The sequence below is a fragment of the Xenopus tropicalis genome, chromosome 6, assembly GCF_000004195.4.
Source record: "Xenopus tropicalis strain Nigerian chromosome 6, UCB_Xtro_10.0, whole genome shotgun sequence".
In the NCBI taxonomy this organism is placed as follows: Eukaryota; Metazoa; Chordata; class Amphibia; order Anura; family Pipidae; genus Xenopus; species Xenopus tropicalis.
In genome coordinates, this window is record NC_030682.2 from 70,410,224 (window position 1) to 70,426,436 (window position 16,213).

General features: G+C 38.0%; 1 protein-coding gene across 12 annotated transcripts in view; it reads right to left on the reverse strand.

The window, feature by feature from the left end:
• ctnnd2 (catenin delta 2) overlaps positions 1-16,213 on the reverse strand; it is a 494,372-nt gene that overhangs the window by 201,077 nt on the left and 277,082 nt on the right. For all 12 annotated transcript variants that reach the window (XM_031903685.1, XM_031903679.1, XM_031903678.1 and 9 more), the window contains one exon: positions 14,862-15,423. In XM_031903685.1, the coding sequence (XP_031759545.1) occupies positions 14,862-15,423 (562 nt within the window). The remainder of the gene's footprint in view (positions 1-14,861; positions 15,424-16,213) is intronic.

The following is a 16,213-nucleotide window of genomic DNA, read 5'->3' on the forward strand; positions in this document are numbered from 1 at the left end:
CTGGGATTGTTCTTGAGTTAATTTGTTAAGCTTTGCTTCCTTAATAAAATTGTCTATTTTTTCTATGGAGTCTAAGGGTGGAGTAGCTGATCTTATTTTATAAAGGGATTGGTAATAAGCTTGAAAAGTGTTTGCTATACCTATAGTGTCATTAATCACATTGTTGCTATCATTCCTTATTGAGGATATTTGGGTTAGCGGTTGGATTTTTTTAAGAATATTTGCAAAATGTTTGTTGCATTTATCACCCAGTTCGTAATATCTCTGCTTGGTCCTCATGTATGATTTCCGGACCTTTTCGTTAAGGAGGGTTTTCAATTGTATTCTTTTACTTTCTAATGTGATTAAAGTTTTTTGTGCTAAAGACTCTTTATGTATTTGTTCTAAAGAAGTTATATTATCAATTAGCTTAGTTATTTCTTTGTCTTTTTCCTTTTTTAGATTGCCATCAGATGGCCTCTAAGGACACATTTCAAGGTTTCCCATAATGTCGCCTGAGAGATCTCATCAGAGGAATTATTCTGTATTATTTGAGAAATCAGAGATTGAATTTGTTTTCTAATATCTTTTCTATGGAGCATAGATTCATTTAGTCTCCAAGTATATTCATTTCTTGAGGTCTGAGGGATTTTAAATTTTATTCTAACTGGTGCATGGTCTGAGTGATGAAAATTCCCTATGTCAGCTGAGTTAAATAAATGTAACCATTTTTGAGATGTATATATAAAATCTATCCTTGAATAAACTGAGAATGTTTTGGAAAAGTGTGTGTAGTCTCTTTTCTTTGGATTAATTGCCCTCCAGACATCAATTAACTGCATGTCTGCAAATAATTTTTTGACTTCTTTGAGTCCTTTATATGATATATTGGTCCTTTTGGAAGAAGAGTCTACTAGCGGGTTCAGTACCATATTAAAATCACCTCCTAACAGTATTGGTCCCTTGCTAAAATTTTCTAGGATTTTCAAAAAGTGCTTAATAAAAGAGATTTGCCCTGTATTGGGAACATAAATATTAGCAATTGTACACATTTGGTTCATTAATACACCTTTGATTAAAATGAATCTACCTTCACTATCGGATAGGGTATCCGTATGCTTGAAAGGTAAGTCTTTATGTAACAAGGTAAGTACCCCAGTTGCCTTTTTTGTGGGATTATTGCTCATAAATACCTGGGGGTATGATTTGAGAGACATTGTGGGAGCATGTTTTTCCTTAAAGTGGGTCTCCTGTATCATCACTATCATAGCTTTACTTTTTTTACATTCATGGAGGATTTGTGCCCTTTTTACTGGTTCGTTCATCCCATTAAGATTGTAGGAAAATACACAACAGTCCATATTAGATTGCTCAGCCATTCTGAGGTGAGTGTTGAACCTGCTCATTTAGGGGTTTCTGGTGAATTTTATGATACTTGTTGGCATATTGCGAGGGAGGAGGATGGGGAAGGAGAAAGGATATAAACTTGTAACTCCAAAAATAACTAGAGAACTTTAGTGGGGAAATAATCATTTGCCGCAGTAGACTTACAGGGGGAATACCCCTTTGCTGAAATGGTTTAGTAGCGGCGAAGGTGACCAGCACCATATTTTTGGGAAAGCGAGGATGGTTGGAGATGGGTAGAGATGTATCTATACCTTATTGTCTCGAGATGTCTCAGACCCACCGTATCTTCTATATAATGAATAATTTGTTTAGGAGACAGGGGGGTTACTTATGGGGGCGAGAGTAACCTCTATATTAACCATGTGAGAATAACGATAGGGTAACTTTAGAACAGGTCATTTATATAACATTATAAACAAAAACCTTGTACACTGGTATTGTATTGTAAGTTAAGTCAAAATCAGTTTAACCGTTATAGACAATCTTATAATTACCCAGTTGGATTATGAGATGTTAGATCCTTTAAAATTCTTTCAGCTGTTCTAGATCTTGTTGGCTTTCTGCGAATTATTTATCATAATGCTAGAGTCAATTGCTTTCTTATAAGTTCGCAGGAAGCAGATATTCCTTTGGGTACAGTTCCAAATGCTCACTGGAGGTCAGTCTGTTAGGTCCAACTCAGGTGAGTGAAAATCTCGCTTTGTCCCTAGGGGTCCTAGGGGTTCGTGGTGTTCTTTTAGCTGTAGGTGTCAGTGTCCAGTCGTTTTGCAAGTCGAAAGATAACTCCGGCATTTTCCCTGGATCTGGCATCCATCCGGGTAAGTCCAAGGCAGGTAAATGTAATTTGCTTAAGAAAGTTTCTGTATCCGTGGGTATGCGTATCACTGCTGTAACTCCATCTTTGGTTGCGGTGAGTGCAAAGGGGTATCCCCATCTGTATAATATGTTGTTTTCTCTGAGAGTGTCAGTAAGTGGTTTCAACATTTTCCTTTTGGCCAGAGTGGTTCTGGACAGATCTTGAAACAATTTTATGGCACAGTCCTCATATGTGAGATTACTGACATCTTTAGATTTTGTTAGGATCTCTTCTTTTAAGGAGAAGCTGTGCAGGCAGCACAAAATGTCACGTGGAGCATTTAAAGGGGCGGCTTTCGGTTTCTGGACCCTATGTGCCCTTTCTATTTGGATTTCCGTGGAGGAGTCTCTATTTAATATTTTGTTAAATATTAGTTGGAGAACATTGCGTATATCCTCATTGGGAATCCTTTCTGGCACTCCCCGCACCCTTATATTGCTTCTCCTGCTCCTATTCTCCTGATCTTCTAACTGCCTTTGTAGATCAAGGATTATATTATCTTGTTTCTGTATATGAGAATAAATGGATTTTTGGTTTTTTGTGCACTTACTCATGCTGTTTTCTAAGTCATCTGTCCTTGCAGCCAGTGTAAGCATATCCTTTTTTATGTCCTGTATCTCTTCCTTTATGGTGTCAGTTAATTCTCGCAGCATATCTTTAATGTCTGCTTTCGAGGGTAGGTTAGCCATGTAGGTTTGCAGGTCAAATCCTACTTCCGTGTCGCTCTCCTGATCAGAGAGCTCTCTATTGGAATCAGCTTCCTCCTCCTGCGTTTCACTGACCAGCACCATCTTGGAATTGTAGCGCTCCGTTTTTCGTTTTAGAAATAAAGGAGCTATGTCGCTCTGAGGTGCCGTTTGTCTTTTATTAGGGGTCTTCTCCCTCTCAGGCTTGCTTTTGCCTGTTTTCCCCATGTCTCCTATCGCTGTGAATCGCCGGTCGCTGTCACGGAGCTCACAGACTATGCGGCCATACTGCTCCAAGGCAAGCCACGCCCCCCCACTTTAGCACACTTTTATACATTCATATACACACTGTGACACAACTTTTAGATGTGTATACACATGTATACACAAACACTTTTTTTTTTTACTTATTTATTTTACCCCTTTGTCTTAGTTTTTTTCCTAAAAGCTGTTTATTTTGACAGCCTGACTATTGGATCAGATATTCTGACCACTAACTACACTGTCATATGACCTATTTTGCTGTTTCACTAATTTGCACAATTTTTGTGGTTTTATTGCATTTTTATCCCTGTATTAGTATTCCTGATATGTTTTTTAACTTCGCTTTGCCATGTGGTACTTTGGTGTAGAAAAATAACTTTACTTATTTTAAATTCATCAGAATGTGTTTTTTCCAAAATATATGGTTTTCTGGGGGTCTCTGTATAGTTAGGGGGTGTTACGGCACATAATACGCTGTCAGGGGGCTCTGTGTGCAAAAAGCTGAGTTGGCAGGTGAGAAATCCATATGCGCTATTTTCATTTTGGGTTCAGTACACACCACAGACTTTGGTATATCTATGCATATTGGGCAGGAAACTGTTCAGTTGACAAATTGCACTTTTAGATGATTTTCTGAAATGTCATAAATACCACTAAATTTAGGAAAGCTTTGCAGATTGGTACTTTGGTATAGAAAGGACTCTTTAGCCATGTTGGATTTGTCAGAATGTGTATTTTCCAAAAATATATGGTTTTCTGGGCGTCTCTGTATAGTTAGGGGGTGTTACGGCACATAATATGCTACCAGGGGGCTCTGTGTGCAAAATATAAGTTGGCAGGTGAGAAATGCTTATGTGCTATTTTCATTTTGGGTTCAGTACACACCACAGACTTTGGTATATCTATGCATATTGGGCAGGAAACTGTTCAGTTGACCTCAGTTGGGGTATGTTCACATTGGGGCCCCTACATGACACATATTTAGGTAAACCTAAACATATTGTGTATCAAAATGTTCAGTGGACCTCTGGCATTCAAATTTAGGGCATTTTATCTTGGTACCTAATGCTATGTGGGAGATAAGATGCTGCAAAGTGGAAGCTTTGAGGGCATTTTTGAAAATGTAATCAAAATCGCCAACTTTAGGAAAGCTTTGCGGCTTGGTAATTTGGAGTAGAAAGACATGGGTAACCATTTTAGATTCAGGAAAATGTGTACTTTCCAAAAATATATGACTTTCTGGGGTGAGCATGCATTTTTGTAGCTTTATCCCGTATAAAATGATGTAAATGTGTAGATTTTGCAGGAGCTGAAATGACAGAAATGATAGATCATACGGGGGTATGTTCACATTGGGGCCCCTACATGCCACATACTTAGATAAACCTATACATATTGGATCTCAAACTGTTCAGTGGACCCCTGGCATTCAAATTTAGGGTGTTTTATCTGGTTACTTTATGACCTGTAGGAAATAACATACTATAGACTGGAATTTTTCAAATTTTTCAAAAAATTCACAAATTTTGCTAAAAACCAATAACTTTAGGAAAACATTGCAGCTTGGTAGTTTGGAGTAGACAGACAGTTCTATTCTGGATTCCCCAGAATCTGTTCTTTCCAAAAATGTATAATTTTCTGGGATAAACCTTCTGTTAGTTGAAGTTTTGGCCTTGAAATCTAAAGTATGCAGCTTTCTGGAGCAGTGTTTTGGAAATTTGGTAGTGTACTGCCGGGAGTTTTTGACCTATACAAGTGAGAATTCTCCATAAAACTATATGTGTTTGGTATTGGCACGATCAGAAGACATAGTACTTTCAAAATCAGTTGTATTTTCGTGCATAAAATTATTTTTGTTTCTGGTATATGTGTTTATATTATGGAAAATGTGATTTTTTTTTCATTTTTTAGACATTTAGAAGCCTATATCTCATTACAGAATTGGAATTACAGAAAAATTCTACCATATTTTGAAAACTTAGGTTGTCCTGAAAAAAACAATATATAGTTTTCCTGGGTAAACGAAAAGTCCCCCAAGGAAAGGCCCCTAAATTGAAAGAGTGCAAAATGTTTAAAAACTGTCTGGCAGTACACGTTCCGCTTTGACCAAAATGCTGGTAGTAAAAGGGTTAATCGCCTACATAGTAACAACTGCTGCGGGAGGTAGTAGAAGTAAAAAAAAAGTTAAGACATATACTTTAGCTAGATTTTAGACAAGAAACAACTTGTCTCCTGAAGATAAATATTATTTTTTGTGTGGTTTATCATTTTACTGCTGTTTTCTTGCATAAATAACTCTACTCTAGGTAATGTCAACAACCATTTTATCTAGCGGATACACAAGACAATTCTGTTATGATATAATCTTAGCAGTGCAATTATTAAAAAAATTCCAAAATAGGGTTGGTAACCTGAGAATAATTTTCTCTGACGTCTTCACTCCTTAAAAATTTATGAAAAATTAATAAATGTGCAACATTAAAAAAAACATGGAAATTGTAAAAATGTTGATAAATCTTCCCTATAGTCACCCACTTTATACTATACTGTATTATATATATGTATCTAAAATCTATTTATTATATATAATATATACAGTATATTATATATATTATAGGGGACAGTAAGATTGCCATATTCTGTCTGTATGTTTTTACTGAGTAGTAACTGTGGTTACCGCTCAATAAAAAAAATACAGATACCTTTAAATTTACAAAGCTAATTTCCACACTGTAACATTTTGTTTCAGTACCAAAAAGAACATTTAGCTAATTGCTGATTAGTTGTTATTTAGATATTAGATGTTATTTTGTTTGACAATCTAAACAAGTATATATATTCATATATAAAATCACAAGCTACACACAGAAACACATTGTTTAATATTCATATGTATAAACTATAATTCTATACACCAGTTTCTTTATGATTTTAAATTTTGTTAGAAAACATATCTTAGCAAACAGCCTCATAAATATCTTGGAGCTATTGAAATAAATTCAGATAAAATATTCTGAATATACATTGGAACATAGTTAAATCAAATATTAAAATATGGAAAGATTAGAAAATTTGCCTACAGATGGTCATCCACCAAACCAGGTTACCAGGTAAAGAGGGCATTTAAAATATTATATGAACTGAAGAGATATGCAGCTGAAACAGGAGAAACTTTCCATAGTACAGCTATAATCTGGATGATCCACAAGATAGGCCTTAAGGAGGTGTGGTGAAAAGAAAGAAATTTCAAAGTATGTTGAGTGTTAGCCAAAAGGCATGTAGGGAGACACAGTAAACGAGTAAAAAGGTTCCCTTTTCTCTTCTTATGACACCAAAACTGAACTTTTTTGCCTTAGCTCAAAACACTTCTGGTAACAATGCTCATCAATCTAAAAGCACCATTACCACAGTGAAGTATGGTGGTAGTAGCATCGTGTTGAGGGATGTTTTCCTCTGAAGGTACTGATAAACTGGTCAGGACCGAGGGAAAGGTGGGTTAAATCAAATACAGTAACTGTTTTAGTCTGTAAGAGACGTGGACAGACCCTAAACCCACAGCCAAAGCTACATTGATGTTTTAAAATTAAAAAAAGTCTTAGAATGGCTTGGTCCAAGCTCAGACCTCTGTGTGGCTGAGAATCTGTGGCAAGATTTCAATATTGCTTTTTACTAGGGGTAGTACACAAGTGCATTGTAATTTTTGAGTGCAATCACCATGTTTTTCCTGCATTATGGAGGTCAAAAGGGAACATTGTACCTGACGCGATTGCATTGCACTGATGGATCAAATTAATTCAATTGTGCTTGCGCTTATCCGTAAACTTAATGCATCGTTCCTGGCATTTGTTGCGAGAGTGACATGTTGGCCCAATTCTTCAGACACAAGTGATTGATTCATGCAGCTGAAGGAAACCCTGAAGCTACTGCCTGGTCCAGAGGTGGCGGTAGCTCCAGGGTTTCTGTGTGTCAAACAGCACAACAGTGGTCAATTAAGAACGGTAGGCAGGAGGGACTAAGCAGTGCCAAGTATAACTATACGTTAGTACGCAGAGCACACAAAGTACCAAACTACCTTTAAGAAATGGTTGCAGTGCTTTTACATTATTTTATAACAAACAAGGGTTAAGTATAGAGATGGGATCAGAGGGACATGCTCACTCAATTACCCTCGATATATTCTGGGTCTTGAGCATTTCAGTGTATTACCAGGCCCGGATTTGTGGGAGGCCACAAAGGCCCGGGCCTAGGGCAGCACAATTTTAGGTGCGCAATGAAATTTTGACATTTAGTGGCCATACAGAGAAATGGGGACTTCTCCCTACTGCTCTGTATGGGAGTTTAAATGGCGCACACACAGCGGGTGCCACTGGGAGATGTTTGTCGTGCATGTGCGCGGGGGGGAGGGGGGCAATAGGTGCAGCCTCGGGGCGCATAGATTTGAAATCCGGCACTGTGTATTTCTGGCTGGATAACTTTGCCAATGACTTTATATAGAGGAAGTTCACAAATCTACACAAAGGGCCCGATTGTTGCTATAAACAATACAATTTTGAAGTGCAGAAGAAGACAGGCTATGTGATATATATTAACATCAATACTAATTGTAGATTTTAGTATCACATTAGGCTTTGATATTATAAATCATCCATGTCCCTCTTAAAGACATCTTAAAGGGCATTCCACAACCTTGCTGCTCTCACCGTGAAAAACCACCTGCGCTTCTTCAAATGGAAGTTCCAATCCTAAGGGGTGGTCTCTGGTGCACTGATTCTTTTTATGAGGAAAAAGAACATTCTCTATCTGTTAACTGCTTTTTGAAACTGGGAGAATGAGTGGCAGCAAGATTGAAGGTCTGACTCTACACAGTCTGCCACATGAATGCAGACTTAGAACTTAAGTTCCAAAGTGCTTACCTCTGTGGTGGATGTGACTTAATTGCCACTTTAGAGGCCCACATTAGAGCCCTAGAGGAACAAATTGCAACACTGTGCCCGACTGACAATCTTGAGAGAAGTCTCTAAGCAGGAGTTTGCGGGTTCAGATAGATTGGTGGGGGGAGGAGAACAGCAGCAGGATGATAAGGCAGTAAGCTGGGTAACAGTTAGAAAATCTAGTGTGGGGAAAAGGAAAAAGGAGGCTGCTATGGGGTTTGTGCATCCCAACAGATTTGACAGATTGTGTGAAGAAGATCAAAGCATGAACTGGCAGTTCTAGATGGGACTGATCTCTCTAATAGCCGAGAGACCAGTTTCTTTAGCGATGGGGAGGAGAGCAATGCTAGGCCTAAACACAGGGCTGCCATCAGGGGGGAAGAGAGGGAACAATTGTACCGGGCCCTGTGAAATCTTCTCCTGTAAGGGGGCCTAGTTGCATCACGAAAGTTAAGCAAACTGTGTATGTTACACATAAAGTTACTCCAAAACGTATGCAATTTACGTAGCTTCCGTAAAAACTGCTTAGAAAACTACGTAACTTGCCTAGAAACTAGAAAAGTAACGTGCGTAGTAAGCGAAATAAATGCAGGGAAGCTTTGCAGGGACAAACTTCAATGACCACCAATGAATATAAAAACTTGGATAGGAAACTGGCTGAAGAATAGATTACTGAGTGTGTAACGATACCTGGTGGTCTAGTGGGGCGGTAGGGATGCCCGCCGCTTCTCTTGTGGGGAAGCCCACCATCTTCTATCTCCATGCGCGTGTGTCCTCCACACAGGCCATATGACTGTGCCATTGAGTTAATTCCTAGCTCTTCCCCTCCTTGAGTTAGAACTTGCCCTCTATCTCTTTCTGAGACTCAGGCCATGGAGGAATTTATCAAAGAATATTTGGAAAAAGGATTTATAAGATATGTGGGTGCTGGTTTCTTTTTTGTAGAGAAGAAAGATGGGGGTCTAAGGCCATGCATTGACTACAGAGGTCTGAATAAATCAGTCAAAAATCGTTACCCCCTTCCCTTGTTTTCTGAACTCTTTTATAATGCCACCATCTGCTCTAAGTTCGATCTGAGAGGCACATATAATTTAATATGGATCAAGGAGGTAGATGAATGGAAGACAGCCTTGCTTGCGAGGGGACATGATTACTCTGTACAAGTACATTAGAGGGGATTATCAATTGATAGGTGGTGTTCTTTTTCCCATAAAAATGATCAGCGCACCAGAGGCCACCCCTTTAGATTAGAGGAATGGAACTTTCATTTGAAGCAGTGTAAGCGTTTTGTGAGTGTATAGATAGTTCAGCATGGGTCTAAGTGTGTGTGGGTTGGGGTTTGATTGGAAGGGTTGAACTTTATGGACTTTGGTCTTTTTTCAACTGAAATTAACTATGTAACTATTTACTTTTTATCTCCATAAATTCCTAATATATACAAAATGGGGACATGATTACTCTGTACAAGTACATTAGAGGGGATTATCAATTGATAGGTGGTGTTCTTTTTCCCATAAAAATGATCAGCGCACCAGAGGCCACCACTTTAGATTAGAGGAATGGAACTTTCATTTGAAGCAGTGTAAGCGTTTTGTGAGTGTATAGATAGTTCAGCATGGGTCTAAGTGTGTGTGGGTTGGGGTTTGATTGGAAGGGTTGAACTTTATGGACTTTGGTCTTTTTTCAACTGAAATTAACTATGTAACATAGTAACATAGTAAGTTGGGTTGAAAAAAGACATACGTCCATCAAGTTCAACCATAATGCCTATATATAACCTGCCTAACTACTAGTTGATCCAGAGGAAGGCAAAAAACCCCATCTGAAGCCTCTCTAATTTGCCCCAGAGGGGAAAAAATTCCTTCCTGACTCCAAGATGGCAATCGGACCAGTCCCTGGATCAACTAGTACTAAGAGCTATCTCCCATAACCCTGTATTCCCTCACTTGCTAAGAATCCATCCAGCCCCTTCTTAAAGTTATATAATGTATCAGCCAACACGACTGATTCGGGGAGGGAATTCCAGAACCTCACAGCTCTCACTGTAAAAAATCCTTTCCGAATGTTTAAATGGAACCTCCCTTCTTCTAAACGGAGTGGGTGCCCTCGTGCCCGTTGGAAGGACCTACTGGTAAATAAAACATTAGAAAGGTTATTATATGATCCCTTTATATATTTATACATAGTTATCATGTCACCTCTTAAGCGCCTCTTCTCCAGTGTAAACAGACCCAACTTGGCCAGTCTTTCTTCATAACTGAGACTTTCCATACCCTTTACCAGCTTAGTTGCCCTTCTCTGGACCCTCTCTAACTCAGTAATGTCCCGTTTGAGCACTGGAGACCAAAACTGAACAGCATATTCTAGATGGGGCCTTACCAGTGCTCTGTAAAGGGGAAGAATAACCCCCTCCTCCCGTGAATCTATACCCCTTTTAATACAGCTCAAAACCTTGTTTGCCCTTGCAGCTGCTGCCTGGCATTGCTTGCTACAGCCAAGTTTATTATCTACAAGGACTCCAAGGTCCTTCTCCATTATGGATTTGCCTAGTGCAGTCCCATTAAGGGTATACGGGGCTTGCATATTTTTACATCCCAGGTGCATGACCTTACATTTATCCACATTAAATCTCATCTGCCACTTAGCTGCCCAGATTGCCAGTTGGTCAAGATCCTGCTGCAGGGATGTCACATCCTGGATAGAATTGACTGGTCTGCAGAGTTTTGTGTCATCTGCAAACACTGATACATTACTCATAATACCCTCCCCTAAGTCATTTATGAACAAATTAAACAAAAGTGGACCCAGTACAGAACCCTGAGGGACCCCACTGAGGACCTTATTCCATGTAGAGAATGTACCATTAACAACCACCCTCTGTACCCGATCCTGTAGCCAGTTTTCTATCCATGTGCAAACGGCTTCACTAAGACCAATAGACCTTAGCTTAGAAAGCAGTCGTTTGTGGGGAACGGTATCAAATGCTTTGGCAAAATCCAAATAGATTATATCTACTGCATCCTCACTGTCCAGCTTCTTACTTACCTCATCATAAAAAGCAATTAAATTGGTCTGACATGACCTGTCCTTCATAAAGCCATGCTGATTACTGCTCATAACGGCATTCTCCACTACATAATTTTGAATGTGATCCCTTAACAAGCCTTCAAATAACTTGCCCACCACGGATGTCAAACTTACAGGCCTATAATTGCTATTTACTTTTTATCTCCATAAATTCCTAATATATACAAAAATTATTTAAATAGGGGTGTTATAGCATTCCAAAACTATGTAAAATAAAGTAAATTATACATGGGGCAAGGCAATATACTTTGATCAGTCTCCACTGTTTGTATGTTTGTAGTACGTTTGCACAGATCAGTAGCACTTCTGTTATACTGAAGGAAGGTTATGCTTCTAGTTGGTTCTAGGACAAAAGTTGAAAATCCATTTAATGGTAGTCTTTGGAGATCCCCCCTCCCCCCTATAAAAGCAACAGCAGGGGCAATCAGCCTGTGAGATTAAAGCTTTGGTCAAGAGACACATTTGTCAAGAAATGATAGCAAGCTATGAGATGCAAGCCTGCAAAACATATGAATGGGGTATTTAATTAGGACCACAATATAGTATTTATCTTGACATGGTTTACTGGCCTTAACAAAACCTTTAGAAAAAAATCCACATGAAGTAACACAAAATCTTAGCTATAATATAATACAAAAATATAGGCTTATTTAACAATAAAATAAACAATAAAAATATTCTAAATCTAAGTAGAATTTGCAGTACAGTACATCCTGGACTAGATTTTCAGTGAGAATAAAACTGTTGTCATGCACATTAATCATTTAGTCTGGAAATTGTCTACTTTGCAAGAAACTACTCAGTGAACAAGAATTGTTAGGAGCATTCACTGCATAAAGGAAAAATGCCTCAGTGTAATATTAAAGCAAGTTGTAGAAAAACATATGCTACTTCAGGCAAGTTTACAACAATATGCACAGCCATGAGGAAAATTGTGGAACAATGTACAACCCTACAAAATGTGGTGCATAGTTCTTGGCATCAGTGAAATATTACATCATAGAAAATGGCTTGCTTTTCCACTAAATCAGTCAATTGACTTTAGCACAAGCAATACAACTATAAATACATCCTACAATCCTAGAATCCATAGAAACTCCTCTGCAGTGGTATTTCCCTAATTACCTAAGATTAAACCAGATTAATACAAATATACAAAAGGTGCAATCTATATGCTAAAATTAAACTGACAAAGGCCTTTCTTTCCTGATTTCCAGCTAAATGCTCACACTATGCTAATTTCCTATTTCCTGAAAAAAACTCCACAGTGTGACCTAGAATCTGCAAAATGCCAAAAGACTCAGCAAAGGAGACCGTGAATGGGTATTGTTGCAAGAATAACTGTACAAAAAAATTTGATGGGGCTGAATAAAAAGTTCTTTCAAAACAAGTATTCTGTTTTGTATTATCATAAATATGTATTTATAAAGTTCCAACATATTCTGCAGCACTGTGCAATAAATGGGTATATACACTGAACATACAGATTTATAGACAACAAAACAACAGCCAAAAACAAGTGACAAAGAGGGCCCAACCCAAATTACCTTACAGTCTAAGGTCACTTCTTCCCTGCATTTCTTAGCCATTTTCTCATAAGGTAAATTAAATTGTGCAATGCACAAAGATTAACTTGTTTCAATTACTTTTAATTTTTCAGAAAATGTGTTTTATAAATGTATTTTGTACTGACATCCCCCTACATGCATGGTGACCATCAGGGGTAAAGTTAAAGAAAGCCTAGTTATTGTTGGGGCCCAGCAAATCTGTATTTTTGGTGGTTTGGTTTGTCCCAAATTTTAAACCTGTACTGAGTTTAAGATAAGTCTTGCCAGAAGCAGCTTAGTTAACTTGGCCATCAACTCTCTAAACATTACCTGCTCTGTTTTGTAGTCATTTTGTTTAAGTCTATACCAGTTATACATTAATTTGCTATAACAAGTGTTAAGTCTGAGTAGTTAGCACACAAAGCAAACAAGCTGCAAACACAGCACGTGTCCTCACTGCAGCAACACAGCTCAAGGGATTGAGACCTACAAGTGCCTATAGAGTGGGCATGGCTAATTTTGCTTGGGGGACTTGCTTTAAGAATTTGAAACTTATTATTAAATAAAGGTTCGAGAAGATGAAAAATATTAGGCAATCATTCATTTAACAAAAGAATGTGTTTGGTATCCTATTAAGCAAACATAAACAGTGTCTGTACTCTACAGAGTAATCATACATGTACGGAGTGTAATAAATATCACTTACTCTGCAGCAGTACAACCTTAACAACATTATTAGAGAAGCATCTAGCCTAGACAATGTCAAGGAAAATCAGCCTTTAACAATATGCCAGTCAGGTCACATACAAGTAATTAAGACAATTTTAGAAAACCATAAGTATTTTTGGCCAATATCGAGCATGTGAAATTTACATGAACTTTGTGCTTGGATTATAATGCGCAGCATTAGTTTTAACCTCTATATTGTCAAAAGTGCCAGCATGACAAAGCAGTGTGTCTGAATTGTTTGTAATTACACCAGCCAGGGGCCCCTCATTAGCATATCTATGTTGTATCACAGCATCTTTGTCAGCACTGTATTTATATGCCAGCATGCTCTTTTTACATGTCAAAGCATGACACCATGGATGTCAGCCTTGAAGTGCCCCAGCTGTTATGAACAACAACTTCCAGTTCTCCACTGTTCGGATTTCTGGGGTTTTATGGTTCACAGAGTTTAAATGGCTGCAACATTTTTGTAACTAGGATAATGTTTCATGTAATCTTGTCATCCTTATAATGTTAATATATTGGTGCCATGATAGGAACAAGGTTTGAGTTCAAGAAAACTTCTTTTGGCATAGGTATTTATTTTCCGATGAGCTGTGAGAAGCTGCTTTACTTTACACAACTTAAATAGGGCAGGAATTCCTAATCTTTTGAGCTGGGACCTGCAATTGGGTCACAGTGCTATTTAAGATTGGTCTCCATGACCCCTTTTAATGATGTTTCTTTGTACAAGAGACAACAGTAACTAAAAACAGACACACCACTAATTGTAAAAAAAATTTTTGATACAAAATAAATCCCATACAATCTAGTTCCCATGAAATAAAGTTTAAGAAATAATGCTCTAGGGGATGCAATCATACAGGTTTTTTCAACCCCATATTTACTGCAGGAAATATGGGTTGCAGAGAAAAATTCCCTAAATTTTTAAACGCTGTGCTTTACTTTACATATACTTTGATGAGTTACAGTTTAAAAAATTAAAGATCCTAGTGAAGCATTAATCTTGAAAGCTGTGGTGTAGATTTAAAAAGCAATATCAAACTCTAGCAATATAAGAAAAACCAATTCCAGCACCCTTTGCATCCCTCAATAGCAGAAAGCTGGAACTAAAATTTAGCAACAGACCCTGGTTTTATTTGAAATATCATAACTGACTTCATGCTAATCACAAGTCAGTGTATATAAGTAAACATTTGGCTATGGTTTCTTAACCTTTGTTTTCCCAGATGTTGATGAACTGAAAGTCCCAGAATGACTTTAAGCAAAGTTATTTTATATCATTTTGGCAATTGCTCAGTAAATATGAATATGAAGAATATGTTGCTAGATTCTAGATAAAAGAATTAATGACAGAAAAGTGACAAGTATTTACCTGCTAGACTGCCAGGTCTCTGTAATGTGGCAGTGGCGTACAATTCTGAGTGCTTATTGTATTGATCCGAGGTGTGAACTAAGCGTTTAGTAGGTGACAACGTCGCATATGTACCAATTGTTGAACTCAACGAATGCAAAGGTGAAGAAGAGATATTAGACTGGATGGTAGGTGGGGAGGTCACACGTACAGATGAAGGAGAAAGGCCTGCAGATGATACCACAATGTTGATTGGCGAACTGGTGCTGTAGGACTTTGCAAGACGGCTGGGGGACTGCTTAGGCGAGGAAACCCTTTGAGTGGTACTGTATCCAGTGCTTTCTGAGGCAGATCCCACCCTCTGCAGTTTTGTTGGGGACCCTACTTGCTGCATGGATAAGGGAGAGCTTACTCTCTGTGCTGGCAATGTAGAGCTTGAATAATAAAGTGTTGAAGAATGCTGGGAATCAGGCAAATGGAAAGCACTCCCATGGCTTGGCACAAAGGACTCTCTTGACTGGGAGGCAGCATGTGATTGAGAGGGTTCAGATCCAGATGAATGAGCTGCTCTGCTTGTTGTGCCCTGTAGTCAATATAGAAAACAAAACTATAAAAAGAAAGAAAAAAATTACCCTGTTGATTCAAAGACAAACATATTTCTCTGTCTAATATTTTTTTATTATGTTTTGTTTTTAAAGAAAGAAAAAAAAAGTGCTGACAAAATGATCTACAATGTTTTTGCTGTAAGAATTCAGTTCTAAGGCAGGCAATTAAAAAGAGATAATTATTGCAGGGCAGTGAAAGTGTAAACTAAGGAAACTGAGTGCAACAATCTTTGGCTAAAACTATGTTAAACTGCAATCATGAGAACATGTCCATAATAAAGTACCACTTTTAGTACCAATTACAGTTGTATTCAAAACACAGGCTTTCTTAAAATTTCCAGAATCTCATTCACCTGTATGGGTACAAAAATTTTTTTAATTTACAGTGACACAAAACACAGGAAAAATGTGGATCTACGACAAGCGATTGCAGGAAAGAAAAAAAGGAATCACATTGAGACTCACTTTCATTCAATCTCTAGTGCAATTTGCATGTGAATTAAAACAGTACATTGTCAGATACCTCTGAGCAGGAGGTCTCTGATCTTCTTAGAAATCTGCGAGGCAGCACAGAGCTCTTGTCTGAAGTCTAATAATGCACAAAATAATAGTAGAATAGAAAATCCCCAGCAGATGCTTCCTTACTATCACACAGCATTCCAATTTATTTGAAAGATATGCTAGGCCCCAAAGATCATTTTGGGTTTTATCTGTTTATTGTAAAAATCCCTCCATAAAAGCATTCTGATGGGTGATCACTTAGGGCTT